The sequence below is a fragment of the Ranitomeya imitator genome, chromosome 6 (assembly GCF_032444005.1).
Source record: "Ranitomeya imitator isolate aRanImi1 chromosome 6, aRanImi1.pri, whole genome shotgun sequence".
NCBI classification, from domain to species: Eukaryota; Metazoa; Chordata; class Amphibia; order Anura; family Dendrobatidae; genus Ranitomeya; species Ranitomeya imitator.
Window position 1 is genome coordinate 244,833,525 of NC_091287.1, and position 18,038 is coordinate 244,851,562.

The following is an 18,038-nucleotide window of genomic DNA, read 5'->3' on the forward strand; positions in this document are numbered from 1 at the left end:
CGCTGGAGAGAGCTGTCTGACAGCTCCCCAGCGACCACACAACGACTTACCAACGATCACGGCCAGGTTGTATCGCTGGTCGTGATCGTTGGTAAATCGTTTAGTGTAACGGTACCATAAGCGAGTGCCTTGCAAGTTCTTTAGAAAGGGTTTTCAGGAGAACTGGGTCTATCTGATCTATATATCTTTTGTATAATTCTATGGGCATGCCATCAGGCCCCAGAGTTTTCCTATTAGGCCGGGGACACACACAACGTCTAAATAAACGGTCCGTTTTTGACGGACGAGAATCGCACAAATGTTACCAAAACAGTGATCCGTGTGCAGTGCGAGGATGCGATTTTCTCGCATCAAATGATCCGTGTGACATCCGTATGGCATCCGTGTGGTGAGATTTTCTCACACACTTGCAAAATGAGCAAATAATGGCTGAGCCTTTCCTGTCACCTGCCCAATGCCTGAGAATTTCTCGCAAGTCACACTGATGGTCCGTGTGCTGTGCTATTTTTTCTCACCCCCATAGACTTTCATTGGCGATTCTCGGCCGAGAAACGCTGACAATCGCAGCATGCTGCGATTTCACTCGGATCCTGAATACGGCCGAGAAAATATCGGATGATGGGAGCTGCCCCATAGATTAACATTGGGACGAGTGCTATGCGATTTTTTATCGCATTGCACTCGTCCGTATTACGGTCTAGTGTGACCCCGGCCTTAGAGAGAGGACATAGCTGCTTCCCAAATTTCCTCCAACGTGATATCTCTATCCAAGAACGCCAGGTCTTCACAAGAAAGTTTGGGAAATTCTATTTGATTTAAATATTTATCAGTTTCCTCTACAGTGTGGTTCAGTTGGAAACTATACAGGTATCTAAAGTTCTCTGTGCTTTTTCCTGTAAATTAATCAGGTATTCCCTCCCTTTCCCAAGCCAATTATGTAAAGAGTTATCGGAGGGGTTATTAATATACTCAGCTTCTAGCGATTTACATTCCTCGGCAAGCTTCTGTTCCCCAATAAAGGACCCCATTTTGATGTATGAAATTGTGGACCTAACGCATCCCCTCAAATATGCCTGAAGTATGTCCCACTTCCAATCAGGGAAATCATCATGATCTGCTCTAAATACCTCCAGTTGATCTGTTATTCTATCTTGTTCCCCTATAAGGGATAGCCAAAACAGATGTATACAGAATCTTAGGTCTGTTAGGGCCCCCTAAATGAAGACATACTTCCAATGGAGCGTGATCTGACACTGCTCTAGGGGAATATTCAATTTTACTCAAATCTGAAAATACAGCACTGTTCCCAAATACATGATCTATTCTAGATCAGCATCAAGCGGCTGGTGTATAACAGGAGAATTCTTTAAGTGGATGCTGCTGTCTCCATCTCTCAATCCAGGCCATCTCGGTTATGAAAGTAGGTAAAGCAGTGGTGTCCTGATTACCAGGCCTAAAATTTGCAGTGCTCATTCTATGCAAATGTACATTGAGAACCATATTACAGTCTCCCATACATAACATTTTGGCTTCCGGATACTGTGATACAAAAATCACTGCCTGTATAATGCGTATATAAAAATAAATCTAGCAAAAAAGGAAGAAAGCAGATGCACTCACCAGATGCAGTTACAAAGCGTCCTTTATTTCAGTGCCAACCGGCACATAATTCACGGCACGGGGGAGAGGGAAGTGGACAGGGAGAGTGCGACAGGTAAGACGACGGCCGTCCTCTTACATGTCGCACTCTCCCTGTCCACTTCCCTCTCCCCCGTGCCGTGAATTATGTGCCGGTTGGCACTGAAATAAAGGACGCTTTGTAACTGCATCTGGTGAGTGCATCTGCTTTCTTCTTTTTTTGCTGGATTGTCATGGACTATTTTTCTGCAGATTGCACCTCCTGGTTCATTTCTTAGACTGCTACACACCTCGTTGGTTTGCCACCGGTTTTCTCTATTTTTCAGGGCTGTGCCGCTCTCTCTCTCTTTTTGGTCTTCATAAAAATAAATCTACCCTCTGGGTCTTTTTTAACCACTTGTACCGACCATCTCAGTGATTTGTGCACGATGGTGAATACCCCTCTAGAATAGGAAGTATGTGTGACGTTCTTTTGCCATTGTAGCCAAGGTTTATTCATTCTGCATATAGTGTCTGGGCTTAAGTGGGTTTCCTGAAGTCATATCGTCTGCACCTGCGATTTACATATTTGGGAGACTACCAATATTCCGTTTGCTGGCATTTCCCAACCTCCTGATGTTCCATGAAAGGAATTTAAGTGACGCCATATAGACTCCATATAAAATTTTGGTACAGGGTACTTATTGCGACCGAGAGGACGGAAGAAATTGGACAGAGTGTGGACCCTCTAGGTCACGGCACTCAAGCTCCAACGGGCGAGCGAACCTGGGAGACCAACCCCTATACAGGGATCGTGAGGAGCAGATACCGCAACTGCTGGAAACCAAGAGGGACGGCTCAGAAGAGTAAGCAAGGAAATACGGACAAAAGAGAAATCTAGTCAAAAGGCAAGACAGAGAAACGAGGAAGACTCTGATACGGGGCCAGAAGCACGCATGAAATGCACACAATAATCGGGCGTCGCTGGTAGAGTGAAGACGCCAGATATACCTGATGTCAAAAACTGATTGGAAAGCAGGGACTGCTGGGAAGAAGCAGAAAGGGTTATTTAGAACAAGGAGTCCGCGCCCGTGCCCTTAAGCACCTGAATGGAGCAGAGACTGACCGAGAGAATGCAGGAAGAGAAGCACCATGCTGAAGCCCCCTAGTGGCAGAAGAAGGGAACAGAGAACCAGAGAGACGTCTGGAGCGAGGAGCCAGCAGCACAGGAAGCTCGGGAACTGAGGCGGCAGCTGCCGCAATGGAGGAGAGGACAGCGAGTTGACGAGAGCGGCGAGGAGGAAGTGAAGCAACGGACATCGCAGCAGAACCCACAGCGGACCCGGCTGCGCGCGAGGAGGAGACAGCGCGACGCCTGGAGAGGTAAGTAGAAGCGGCAGTTGTAACAATACTATTCACTTTTAGAGTGTTTAGATTCATCATATACAGATTACCCTTGGATGATAAAGTATACGTGCAATGCCTATAATCAACTGAAATTACAATTAAGTCTAGAACCAATGACCAATAAAGGCCATAGAAATACAACTGGGGATGGCTATAAACTTCCCAAAACTTAAGTATAGGCATAAGTAGAAATTCTTATATTCTTTTCTATCTATCCGAACCACTAATAGTTACAATACATTCAATGCATACCCCTAAAATAATTTCTTCACAAAAGGCATCTACAAAATTATTGGTCCGACCACCCAGTTTTTGCTGAGCCCTAAGGGCAACTGAGCTTTCGGGCCAGGAATCGAGACGCTAGCACCTGCAGAAATGGGTACCTAGTCACCATCCCATTTCGGATTCTTAATAATTTCCATAAGCCTTTCCGAAAAGTACAAATTTGGGGAGGTATATACCTAGATCATGAACCCCATCTTTCCAAAACTACTGCCAATCCTTCTGGATAATATATTCAGGGGGGTGAGATATCTTTTAGTCAACCAGTATATTAACATTTTAATCAGTGTGTGGGTATAAACTGTATTAGAAATATTTCAATTAGCCATTACAATAACCCAGCACAGTCATAAACATGAATATCAACAAATAATTTTAAACAGTAGATTGCAGGAATCAAATCAATAAACGCCATCTGAAATATAAAATTCAGTGTTCATACAATAAACCTTTCATATTAACATGCATTATCATTACTGCCTCTGACTCCTCTCCTTCTTGGAAATGCACTCCTCCGCTTCTGTCGGATTCTGAAAGAAAATCACCTTCTCACCATCCACTACCCGTAGCCTGGCTGAGTACGCCATTGAATAAATCACATTGAAACTTTTCAGGCGTCTCTTAATTGTTATGAATGAAGCTCTTCGTTTCTGCAAATCAGCTGAACAGTCCGGGAACAACATTACAGTGGCATTTTCATGTTTAATCACTTGGGCATTTTGTGCCAGTTGTAGAATATAGTCTGTCTTTCCACAGTTAAGGAATCTGGCAAATAGGGATCTTGGAGAAGTTCCTGGAGGATTCGGTTTCCCAGGTACACGGTGTGGCCTCTCCACCGCATATGCAGCAGAGAAGGTGGCTCCAGGAAATAGATCACGCATCCATTTTTCCACAAAGTCACTGGGATTATTTCCTTCTGCCCTTTCAGGCAATCCAATTATGCGGATATTGTTTCGCCTCAGTCTGTTCTCTAAATCCTCATATTATTGTGTGCACATTTCCATTTTTTGTTCCATCACTCGGATACGTTCTGGTAAGGGCGCCATTTTGTCCTCCAGACTCGAGATTCTGTCCGCCACCTGTTAGACTTTCTCTCCCAGATTAGACATGTCATTGCGGAGTAGCCCCACGTCAGTTTTAACCTCTTCAATCTTCCCAGTCAGGGAGGCTGTGCTGCTATGAATGGCAGTTAGCAGTTGTGCGGATACCTGTTTCAGAGTGGGTTCTGAATCCATATCATCTGGTTCTTGTGACATTGATGTCTCTCCTTGAGACCATTTGTGTGAGGGTTTCTGAGTTGTTTAGTTATTCCCTCTGACATATGTCTTCAGCTCGTCAGCTGCAGATTGTGACTTATTAGGACTCATAATGCTTTCCCTAAAATATGTATGCAATATGAGAGTAAGTCTTATGTCTGGGTATTCAGTATGGATTGACAAGATAGCTTTAGTGGTTCGGATATTAATAGTAATAGGTTACAAAGTAATTTCCCTACTCCATTTTGCTGCATAATTATGTGCAACAGGCATAATTCTCAAAAAGAGCACTAGATGACAGCAGCGTTCTGCAGCCTGCAAGTGCATAGGATTATATCACACTGGCCAGTTTCTCTAGTTTGCACCAGGAAATCACTCCGAACAATGAGGGAGGGAAATGGGGAAGTTCACTTTCCTTAGTCTGTAAGCCCCTGTACCTCTGCTGCAGCTAGGCCAGTCAGCCAGCTATCTTCCCCAGATGTTTCAGGATCTCCGGCCTGCGTCTGTGTATCTCCCTCCTACAAATCCGATGTCTGCTCCACGTGCCAGGGAGATCTCAAGTTGGCCGCCGCGCCACAGCTCCGTTCCCACCACCAGCGTTCCCCCGTCTCCAGGGGACCCGGTCCTCAGCACCCAGTCCACAGGCGCTCTCTTCAGCCCCTCGCACACTAGTTCCACATATGGAAAAGCCTGGTTCACCTGCTCGCGGTCATATCCCTTGATTTGTTGTGTTTATGGTGGTGGTCTGGAGGGAGACATTCAGAGAGCGCAATTGGTGATTTTAGGAAACTGAAACTGAATGACTAACTATTTGTAGTAGGTTTTCAGACTTGATGTTTCGGTATATATTTCAGAAAAATGTCACCACGGTTGTTCTGGTCATCTACCATTAGTGTGAGGTTTTACATTTGAGATCTTGTGGTAGCAGCTTCACATCCTTTACTACTTTCTTTGCAGAAAGTGTATTAAGTTATGACTTCTTTTTCTGCTGTGCTAGATGCTAGATCAATCGCACCCTTTTTTGGATTCTAGGGTTTGATGTTAGAAGATTGCTATGCGTAGTATAATCAAGTCTAAGTCGTGCTTAGTAAGCAAGGCTTGCATTAGTTCCCAGAATATCCGGAGTTCAGATTGTACTTTCTGCTCCATTTTGAATTCATATGGTGCAGGTGCCTCTTTTATGCAGTAGATTTCACCTCTCCATATGCTTGATGTGGAGTCCAAGTCATCCGTGAGGTGGCCCAGGAACTAATTGGTGTATCTGCACTCAACAACTGCAAGACACCTGAGAGTCTGGATGTGGCTCTCGGGAGCTGTGTATGAGATAATGGTCAGGCACAAAAAAATTGTGAATCGGAGTAGGTCATGGGTCAGCTTGGTGGGCAGAAATACCATTCTATACACCTAGGATTGTCAAGATTCCAGTTTATGGAGAGAGGTGATCGGATTTGACTATCCTGTGTCTCTAGAACATTTCAGAAAGGCAACTACTAGTCAGAAGTTCTTAATGTGACACCTAAAGTTGTGGAGGTTATAAAATAAAGCTCTTCTTGTCATCATGGCTAGCCTACGGCCACAACCCCTTAAAAAATAATCTTCTAGATTTGTCCATTTTTGGTCTGAGTCATGGATTAAAATCACCTATATAGTGTAAGTGTATGGGTCCCTGAAAGTCATGCTGTCAGTATGCAGTCTGTGTGCTGCCTGTTTCTAATATTGTAATGGGTAGGAGAAACTCTTCTTTTTTTTTTTTTTTCTGCAAAAATCACTGATGATAAAATTGGACACACTGTCCAAGAAAAAGTGAAGATCTGATCCAGCACACTGATGAAAATCGCCCAATATTAAATCTGAATGCGGTCTTATAAAAACCTAAAGAACTTCCATTTCAGATTAATGTATAAGAATTTGTTGAGATTAGTCATGCCTGACATCCGCAAATTGCTTGTGTGGGATTTCAGAAATTTTGACTTCACCATACTGTGGAGCATTCAATCAAATAAGTATGGGCGGGTTTACAAGGATGACTTGGTGACTTGGCCAGAATGCTGTTATGCCCCACTGACTCGGTACTGTTTTTTTCACACAAGTGAGCACATTTTTGTCGTGTAATTATAGCACAACAACTAATTGTACAGCTTAGCTACACATTATCATCATTCAATTTCCTGATTAATATACAGTTTGTTGAAATCAGATTCCCTTTAAGAATAGAGCCTTAGTAAGCCTACTTTTTGTATACTGTAATTCATACTTTAAAAATGAAAATCTGATTACTCAGTTATAGCTTTCAGAAAAAATATTGCTTGGTTTGACATTATGTTAAACAGCAGCATTTTTTAGAAGGTGTAAGCAGTAAAATTATGCTCATGAATATTATGAATTTGTATGAAAATCGGCATTATAATCGACTAACGGTGTCAGAGTATATTTAGCAAAACAAAATTGCTCTAGCCTCCAACTTAAAAGGAATCTGTCAAGTACCCTGACTTACCAACTGCTAATAAAGCAGTATGCAGAAGGATTTCCTTAATCTGATCAGGTGTTTCATGGAACTTACAAATGCTTTGAAAAGTGGCCTTTAGCCCTGCAGCTTTAATGAAGCTGTACTAGTGTGGTTGGTTTTTTTTTCATCTGGACGTCCAGCCTCTGATCTTCTAACCACGCCTTGCTGACTGTAGTTGAAAGTCTGTATACAATACTCATCATGATAGGACCGCTGTTTCTTGCTGGACGAGTTGTACTTTTGAATGACGTCATTCATTTTTACATGTGAGGCACTGAAAAGCAGGAAAAAAAATCCAATTACGTTGAATAAGCAAAAAAAGTGCAATTCCACAATTGTTTTTTTTTTTATTACAGTGTTTGCAATATGTTAAAACTGGGCTGGCTTTCACAGGAGTATTGCATTGACAGGCATGGGGGTCTTCAGCAGACCCCTGACGATCATGTCAAAATGTCACGAGGGTGCCAATGGGAGCGTGGAATGACACGCACTCTGCTGGCACGTGTTAAATGCCACTGTCAGAGATTGAGAGTGGGATTTAACAGCCGCTGTCGGAGGACCGCTCCATCCACAACTGTTAAAGGTACATGATGGCTGATTAAATCCGTCATCATGTGCAAGGAAAGATGCAGGCTTGGCATGTGAGCCTGCATCAAAGGCAAGGTCACAGCCTTTGTTTAAAGTACACACCATGGCATATCTGGTAAATGGAGACAAAAAATAAGATGTTAAAATGCTTGCATTATCAAAGATGTTCTGATAGAACTTTCTCTCTTACTTTACTATTATTTTGTTGTCTTTTAGACTTCTTCCACATTACCAAGCAATAGCGATCCAAAAAGAAACAAAAATCCTTCAGGTATTAATAAAAAAACAAAATCATCTGTTTTTGATCCTCCTCCTGTTTTCTCACTTTTAGGCTACTGACAACCTTTTTTTCTTGTCCCCCTTAGACAAGGCACGTTTGTCATCGATAAATTTGCACAAGGAAAGTTTTACACCTGCACAAATTCCATCCTTTTTACTGAACTCATCTGTAGCCACTGAATCATTTTTTCAAAGCATAAAGGATATGGATGCATCAGAAGTCAGTGATGTATTGAAAAGAATTACTGATACAAACCCTGCTTTCCAAGGTATCTAAACTTTAACAGTTCATTTTCTAATTTCTTGTTTTCCCTATTACCTTTATAATATTGGATGGACCAAGCATAGCTTTGTATTATTCTACTTTTTGACATCTTGGGTTATGTTCACATGTTGCATTTTTTCCACATTGTTGTGACATGAAAAAAATGGAACACTTCACTGATCCAGCAAAGTGAATGAGATTTCTGAAATCTCATGCACATGTTGCTTTTTTCCCTTGTAGATTTGAAGCATTTTCATATCTGCAGCATGTCAATTCAGTAGTTTTGCAGTGATTTTTACCCTTTCTAATGAATGGAAAAAAAATGCATAAAAAGCATACAAAACAATGCAAAAATGCACTTTTTATGTGCAGTGTTCTTTCCTGTCAAGTGGCAGAAATGTCTGTAGTAAATACTTAATGTGCACATACCTACTTTGGTACTGAAGGTCTAGGCCCCAATTTCTTCATACACCTCGTTTATTTCATATTGTATTAAAAGTTGCCTTTCCTTTAAAGGGAACTTGTCTTGTGAAAAAGCATTGGCTTCAGTGTTCTTCTGTGCAGGCGCCGGCGTGTGCGCCAATAAGGTTCTCTCCTCACTTCCATCCTCCCTGCATAGCTAGGAACCACACAGTTTCGGATGCCCCTGTCACCCATGTATACATGGTGGGGAGTGCACCTTATCCCACGCATGCCGGAAGTCACTGCAATGGAAGCAGAAGTGACTACCCGGCATCCGAACAGAACGCTGAAAGCAATGCCCCTAGAAGGGGGGAATAGGTACTGTATAATCACTCTATTACAGGTGCAGGAGTACAGAGCCTCTATTACATGTCACGGGGATGGGAGGGGGGTGGTACGCAAATGAAGTCCGGAGGCAGAGATTTCTTCCAGGCATTGCACGCCCAGGAGCCTGGAAGAAATCATTAGTATAACTCAATAACAAGACCGCTAATGTGAGGCATACAGGTAGGACTAGTGTAACATTTCTATCACCTGTATGCCCATATTAATAGGTCACACATCCCAGGGGTGACAGATTCCCTTTAAGTGAATACTTGGGGAATGATTACTGCAAAGAGTCGGCAACGTTTCAGTGTTATAAATCTCCTAGAGATCACTTGCAAAAGGAAGGTGCTTGATTAATAATTTGAAAATTAATTCATGCTTTTCTTTAAATATCTTTATATGATGCCATTATTACTAAAAAGAACCAGGTGAAGCACAAACATACCGTATATACTCGAGTATAAGCCGACCCGAGTATAAGCCGACCCCCCTAATTTGGCCACAAAAAACTGGGAAAACTTATTGACTCGAGTATAAGCCTAGGGTGGAAATGCAGCATTTACCGGTGAATTTCAAAAATAAAAATAGATCATTATTTCCCCATAGCTGTGCCATATAGTGCTCTGCACCGTTCGTATTTCCCCATAGCTGTGCCCCATATAGTGCTCTGCCCCATACAGTGCTCTGCACTGTTCATATATCCTCATAGCTGTGCCCCATGCAGTGCTCTGCACCGTTCATATATCCTCATAATGTGCCCCATACAGTGCTCTGCACCGTTCATATATCCTCATAGCTGTGCCCCATACAGTGCTCTGCACCGTTCATATATCCTCATAGCTGTGCCCCATACAGTGCTCTGCACCGTTCATATATCCTCATAGCTGTGCCCCATACAGTGCTCTGCACCGTTCATATATCCTCATAGCTGTGCCCCATACAGTGCTCTGCACCGTTCATATATCCTCATAGCTGTGCCCCATACAGTGCTCTGCACCGTTCATATATCCTCATAGCTGTGCCCCATACAGTGCTCTGCACCGTTCATATATCCTCATAGCTGTGCCCCATACAGTGCTCTGCACCGTTCATATATCCTCATAGCTGTGCCCCATACAGTGCTCTGCACCGTTCATATATCCTCATAGCTGTGCCCCATACAGTGCTCTGCACCGTTCATATATCCTCATAGCTGTGCCCCATACAGTGCTCTGCACCGTTCATATATCCTCATAGCTGTGCCCCATACAGTGCTCTGCACCGTTCATATATCCTCATAGCTGTGCCCCATACAGTGCTCTGCACCGTTCATATATCCTCATAGATGTGCCCCATACAGTGCTCTGCACCGTTCATATATCCTCATAGCTGTGCCCCATACAGTGCTCTGCACCGTTCATATATCCTCATAGCTGTGCCCCATACAGTGCTCTGCACCGTTCATATATCCTCATAGATGTGCCCCATACAGTGCTCTGCACCGTTCATATATCCTCATAGCTGTGCCCCATACAGTGCTCTGCACCGTTCATATATCCTCATAGCTGTGCCCCATACAGTGCTCTGCACCGTTCATATATCCTCATAGCTGTGCCCCATACAGTGCTCTGCACCGTTCATATATCCTCATAGCTGTGCCCCATACAGTGCTCTGCACCGTTCATATATCCTCATAGCTGTGCCCCATACAGTGCTCTGCACCGTTCATATATCCTCATAGCTGTGCCCCATACAGTGCTCTGCACCGTTCATATAACCTCATAGCTGTGCCCCATACAGTGCTCTGCACCGTTCATATATCCTCATAGATGTGCCCCATACAGTGCTCTGCACCGTTCATATATCCTCATAATGTGCCCCATACAGTGCTCTGCACCGTTCATATATCCTCATAGATGTGCCCCATACAGTGCTCTGCACCGTTCATACAGTTAGGTCCATATATATTTGGACAGAGACAACATTTTTCTAATTTTGGTTATAGACATTACCACAATGAATTTTAAACAAAACAATTCAGATGCAGTTGAAGTTCAGACGTTCAGCTTTCATTTGAGGGTATCCACATTAAAATTGGATGAAGGGTTTAGGAGTATCAGCTCCTTAACATGTGCCATCCTGTTTTTAAAGGGACCAAAAGTAATTGGACAATTAACTCCAAGGCTATTTCATGGACACGTGTGGGCAATCCCTTCGTTATTTCATTCTCAATTAAGCAGATAAAAGGCCTGGAGTTGATTTGAGGTGTGGTGCTTGCATTTGGAAGGTTTTGCTGTGAAGTAAACATGAGGTCAAAGGAGCTCTCCATGCAGGTGAAACAAGCCATCCTTAAGCTGCGAAAACAGAAAAAACCCATCCGAGAAATTGCTACAATATTAGGAATGGCAAAATCTACAGTTTGATACATCCTGAGAAAGAAAGAAAGCACTGGGGAACTCATCAATGCAAAAAGACCTGGGCGCCCACGGAAGGCAACAGTGGTGGATGATCGCAGAATAATCTCCATGGTGAAGAGAAACCCCTTCACAACAGCCAACCAAGTGAACAACACTCTCCAGGAGGTCGGCGTATCAATATCCAAATCTACCATAAAGAGAAGACTGCATGAAAGTAAATACAGAGGGTTCACTGCACGGTGCAAGCCACTCATAAGCATCAAGAATAAAAAGGCTAGACTGGACTTTGCTAAAAAAAATCTAAAAAAGCCAGCACAGTTCTGGAAGAACATTCCTTGGACAGATGAAACCAAGATCAACCTCTACCAGAATGATGGAAAGAGAAAAGTATGGTGAAGGCGTGGTACAGCTCATGATCCAAAGCATACCACATCATCTGAAAAACACGGTGGAGGCAGTGTGATGGCTTGGGCATGCATGGCTGCCGGTGGCACTGGGTCGCTAGTGTTTATTGATGGCGTGACACAGGACAGAAGCAGCCGAATTAATTCTGAGGTATTCAAAGACATACTGTGTGCTCAGATCCAGCCAAATGCAGCCAAACTGATTGGTCGTCGTTTCATACTACAGATGGACAATGACCCAAAACATAAAGCCAAAGCAACCTAGGAGTTTATTAAAGCAAAGAAGTGCAATATTCTTGATTGGCCAAGTCAGTCACCTGATCTCCACCCAATTGAGCATGCATTTCACTTGTTAAAGACTAAACTTCAGACAGAAAGGCCCAGAAACAAACAGCAACTAAAAACCACCACAGTGAAGGCCTGGCAGAGCATCAAAAAGGAGGAAACAGTGTCTGGTGATGTCCTTGTGTTCAAGATTTCAGGCAGTCATTGCCAACAAAGGGTTTTCAACCAAGTACTAGAAATGAACATTTTATTTAAAATTATTGAACCTGTCCAATTACTTTTGGTCCCTTTAAAAACAGGGTGGCACATGTTAAGGAGCTGAAACTCCTAAACCCTTCATTCAATTTTAATGTGGATACCCTCAAATGAAAGCTGAAAGTCTGAACTTCAACTGCATCTGAATTGTTTTGTTTAAAATTCATTGTGGTAATGTCTATAACCAAAATTAGAAAAATGTTGTCTCTGTCCAAATATATATGGACCTAACTGTATATCCTCATAGATGTGCCCCATACAGTGCTCTGCACCGTTCATATATCCTCATAGCTGTGCCCCATACAGTGCTCTGCACCGTTCATATATCCTCATAGCTGTGCCCCATACAGTGCTCTGCACCGTTCATATATCCTCATAGATGTGCCCCATACAGTGCTCTGCACCGTTCATATATCCTCATAGCTGTGCCCCATACAGTGCTCTGCACCGTTCATATATCCTCATAGCTGTGCCCCATACAGTGCTCTGCACCGTTCATATATCCTCATAGCTGTGCCCCATACAGTGCTCTGCACCGTTCATATATCCTCATAGATGTGCCCCATACAGTGCTCTGCACCGTTCATATATCCTCATAATGTGCCCCATACAGTGCTCTGCACCGTTCATATATCCACATAAATCTGTGCCGCCGCTGCTGCAATAAAAAAAAAAAACATACTCACCTTTCTTGCTTGCAGCTCCCAGCGTCCGGTCCCGGCGTCTCTCTGCTCTGACTGATCAGGCAGAGGGCACCGCGCACACTATATGCGTCATCGCGCCCTCTGACCTGAACAGTCAGAGCGGAGCGACGCCAGGAAGATGGAGCGGCGCCCGGCGGCTGGAACGCGGACAGGTAAATATTACATACTTACCTGCTCCTGACGCTCCCTCTGCCTGTCACAGCTGTCTTCGGTGCCGCAGCCTCTTCCTCTATCAGCGGTCACCGGCACCGCTGATTAGAGAAATGAATATGCGGCTCCACCCCTATGGGAGGTGGAGCCGCCTATTCATTTTTCTAATGAGCGGTCCCACGTGACCGCTGAAGAGGGGAAGAAGCTGCAGCACAGAAGACCGTGGGACGGGAGGGGGAGCGCCAGGATCGCTGGGACTAGGTAAGTATACCTCAGCGCCCTCACCTGCCGACCCCACCGCTACCGTGACTCGAGTATAAGCCGAGAGGGGCACTTTCAGCCCAAAAATTTGGGCTGAAAATCTCGGCTTATACTCGAGTATATACGGTAACTAGTATAATGTATTTAATTTTTAAATGTATTTTAAAACTCATGTCTTTATTACCACTTGAAACTGTATAGTACATACTTTAGTTTCAAGAAAATTGCCCCTTCTAGCCGCAGCCCAGTTTTGTTTTTGCGTTTCTGTTTTTCTCTCCCCTTGTTCCCAGAGCCATAACTTTTTTATTTTTCGTCAATATGGCCATTTGAGGGCTTGTTTTTTGCTGGACGAGTTGTACTTTTGAAGACCACCATTGGTTTTATCATATCGTGTACTGGAAAACAGGGAAAAAATTCCAAGTGTGGTGAGATTGCAAAAAAAGTTAAATTCCACAACTGTTTTTTTGTTTTTTTTTTTTTGTTTGTTTTATTTACCTTGCTCAGCAAATGCTAAAACTGACAAGCCATTATGATTCTACAGGTCATTACGAGCTCATAGACAGCAAACAAGTATAGGTTTTATTTAAGTGTTGAAAAAAAAAATCCAATGTTTGATTAAAAAGAAATTGCATAATTTTCTGAGACCTGTAGCGTCTCTCCATTTTTTGTGATCTGATGCTAGCTGAAGAATGATTTTTTTATTTTTTATTTTTTATTTTTTTTTTGGTTGCCGAGCTGAAGTTTTTAATGATACCATTTTGGTGTACTTACGATCTTTTGATCGCCTGTTATTGCATTTTAATGCAATGTTGCGGCGACTAAAAAAATGTATTTCTGGCATTTTTACTTTTTTTTTTTTTGCTACGCCATTTACCGATTGAATTAATACTTTTTATATCTTGATGCGGCGATACCATATATGTGTATTTTTCTGCTGCAGACCCCGGGTTGTGATTCCAACCCATCAGAAACCCGCGGTCATGTGACACGGGCACCGAGTGGTGGTTTAGTGACGTGCTTCCAGCGCAATCACATTAAATGCCGCTGTCAGAGATTGACAGTGGCATTTAACAGATTAACTTCCGTGGGTGGATCACAATTCCACCCACTGCTATTAGGGGCACATGTCAGCTGTTCAAAACAGCTGATATGTGCTCGGAGAGATGTGGGCTCAGCGCCGGAGTCCGCATCAAAGGGAGAGACCCAACATGCGCAGTACATGCATGTCGTGAAGGAGTTAAAATGCAATTTGAAAAGTTCTATCAAGAAATTACATTTTGAGGCATTTGGTAGTTATGAATCCAAATGAATGCCAGATTGAATTGTTTGAAATGATCTTGCCAGACTTTTGCCCTAATGTTTTGAATCTGCATGCTTAGACAGCTATACACGGTAGGTATGACATTTGCTCACATATTTTTATTAATGTATACCTTTTACATTAAAAAGCTTTTTTTTTCTTTCTTGCCTTTTTCCTATAACATTTGTTAGTTGAAGTTGTCAAAATGTTTTCATATTTTCCTTGTCTTCTAGGAATTAATATACCAAGCCTTATAAAATATCTTCAAGATACTGGAAGACTGAAGAATTCATAAAACTCTAACAAGGGAATGCCATTAAATTTTGTTTGTTTTTTTAATTTCAGGAACATTTTCTTTATATCAAGTGACATTTGTGGGGGTTTTTGTCTTTATTTTTTTTTTCTCTAATTATACTTGCAAAGCAGCGATCATTGTTGCTTGGTTGGAGATTTGATTTTAAAACATAAAATTCAACCTAAACTGGTTTTTGTTAAACTATTTATTGTTTATTTTGTTAGTGTAAAAAAAAAAAAAAAATCAAAACCCTATTAACCAGGAGGATATTCACTTTACCCCTTCTTCCCTCTAATGCTCAGCCGGCTGTCAGTGAGTGCCAGCGTGTGGTTCCATCCGGTGCTCATCATGCACTAAGCAGTTACTGAAGCCACACCCTTATGACTGAAAGCCTGAGACTGCTGGGAGGAATACATTTAATATCCTTCCTGTATCAGCCAAGATCAGTATTTGCACCGTCCACATCGGTTTAACCCCTTAGATGCTGCTGTCAATAGTGACTACATCATATAAATGGTTAACAGAGTGTGGGGGCTTCCTCTTTATCCCCGTTGGTGCCCTGAGATCTTGAATGTGTGGTCCTGATGTTTGCCATGGCAATTCACGGCCACATAACGGCCTTAGAGTCTGTCGGGTATAGTGGTCTGTTCAGAAGTTAGCGACATTTAGGTGGTAAAAATACATTTTTTCATTCCTGTCATGTCACTTTGCATTAATTCCTGAACATCATCTGAACGGTTAATAAACTACCCAACAACAGTTTTCAAAATGTCAGGGGGTGCTGTTTTTAAAATGGTATCAATTTTGGAAGTTTCCCAATACATAAGACCTCCAAAGTTACTTCAAACCTGGATGGGTCCCTAAAAAATAAATTTTGTAAATTTCCTTGAAAAAATGAATAATTACTGCTACATTTTTAAACCTAAAATGCTAACAAAATAAAAGAACATTTTACAAATGGTGCTGATGTAAAGCAGACATGAGGAAAATGTTATCTCTTAATGTTTTTCTATGGTATGACTATCTGGATTAAAGGAATAATCATTCAAAGTTTGAAAATTGCTAATTTTTTTTACATTTTTGTCAAATTTCTGATATTTTTCATAAAAAACCACGATGCCTACCAAGCTAAATTTACCATTATCATAAATGGTAATGTGCCACGAAAAAACAGTATCAAAATCACTGGGATCCGTTGAAGCATTCCAGAGTTATCACATAGTGACACTGTTTAACACAAAAACGCCCAAACATTGATTGGGTTACGAACAAGAGAACTCCTATATAGAAAACACCAAATATAGGGGGTGGGGGACAAACCACCACCTCAGAGTATAATCCAAAAAATCCAAACTTTATTTAAATTTATACTAATTGTAAGGGTACCGTCACACTATACGATTTACCTACGATCACGACCAGCGATATGACCTGGCCGTGATCGTAGGTAAATCGTAGTGTGGTCGCTGGGGAGCTGTCACACAGACAGCTCTCCAGCGACCAACGATGCCAAGGTCCCTGGGTAACCAGGGTAAACATCGGGTAACTAAGCGCAGGGCCGCGCTTAGTAACCCGATGTTTACCCTGGTTACAAGCGTAAAACTAAAAAAAACAAACAGCACATACTTACATTCTGGTGTCCGTCAGGTCCCTTGCCGTCTGCTTCCTGCACTCACTGACTGCCGGCCGTAAAGTGAAATTGAAAGCACAGCCGCTGTGCTCTGCTTTCACTTTACGGCCGGCAGTCACAGTGCGGGAAGCAGACGGCAAGGGACCTGACGGACACCAGAATGTAAGCATGTGCTGTTTTGTTTTTTTTTTAGTTTTACGCTTGTAACCAGGGTAAACATCGGGTTACTAAGCGCGGCCCTGCGCTTAGTAACCCGATGTTTACCCTGGTTACAAGCGAACGCATCGCTGGATCGCATCGCTAGATCGGTGTCACACACACCAATCTAGCGATGTCAGCGGGAGATCCAGCGATGAAAGAAAGTTCTAAACGATCTGCTACGACGTACGATTCTCAGCAGGATCCCTGATCGCTGCTGCGTGTCAGACACAGCGATATCGTAACGATATCGCTGGAACGTCACGAATCGTACCGTCGTAGCGATCGAAATGGTATAGTGTGACGGTACCCTAAAAATAACTAAATAATTCTGCTAGATACCAAACTATAGGGGCCAAGGTTACCATGTGGTGTTAAAACCAAATACTCAACCATCAAGTACGTACAATTATAGTCAAAAAATCTATGTAACTAGTACAAAGAGAAAAATCTATAAACATATGAGTAGATCCCATAAATATAATCACTAGTTGCTAAAATAATGATAATGCAAATAATTTTGTTATAAGTAAAAAGTGCCAGTGCAAACCAATTCAGGTTGAAAACAGAGAGCAATATATTTACATCCTTATTCAACAAAGCTAATGAGATTGAAGAGACCAACAAACAGTGTAAAGGAATAAAAGGTTGAAAATGTATATCAAAGATGATAGTTTATTATACCACATAGATAGTTGGCTGTATAAAGTGCAGTGTACTGGTGGTTTAATAAAATGCTGCATAGCAGATGAAGCAGTGATTATATACAATATCTAAACGTAAAACTGAGGATTGATTAGGGAAAATGAGCTTACTGCCGTGAAATACAGGCAGCCTTGGCGTCACCATCACCCAAACACATGTTTCGTTTAGTCTTCTTCAGGAGGCTTGTGTTGGAGGAAGGATTTGCAAGGTCATTTATAGGGAGCTTGCCCAATCAATTAAGGGAAAATGTATATGCGTATGGTATGAGTCAAGCAACTGCAGCTGTGCAGGGAATGTCCCAGTTAAACAGTACATGCGTTGCTCCAAGAGGACCTTCCAGCTCACAGCGGTGGACTCAAGCGCACAGCATCTGGCATAGAGACAGAGCATGCATCACGCAGTCCTTGGTCTGCGCACTCAAAGATCCAAGACCGGGCCCACGGACCATGCGCAATGGGGACAAAAG

General features: G+C 42.5%; 1 protein-coding gene across 3 annotated transcripts in view; it reads left to right on the forward strand.

Annotated features, from left to right (window-relative positions):
* The window catches only part of LOC138642411 (uncharacterized), a 114,861-nt gene extending 98,772 nt beyond the window's left edge, over positions 1-16,089 (forward strand). For all 3 annotated transcript variants that reach the window (XM_069730549.1, XM_069730548.1, XM_069730550.1), the window contains 3 exons: positions 7,873-7,927; positions 8,022-8,204; positions 14,978-16,089. In XM_069730549.1, coding sequence (XP_069586650.1) covers positions 7,873-7,927; positions 8,022-8,204; positions 14,978-15,039 — 300 coding nt within the window. In that variant the 3' untranslated portion in view covers positions 15,040-16,089. The remainder of the gene's footprint in view (positions 1-7,872; positions 7,928-8,021; positions 8,205-14,977) is intronic.
* The last annotated feature ends 1,949 nt before the right edge of the window (positions 16,090-18,038 follow it).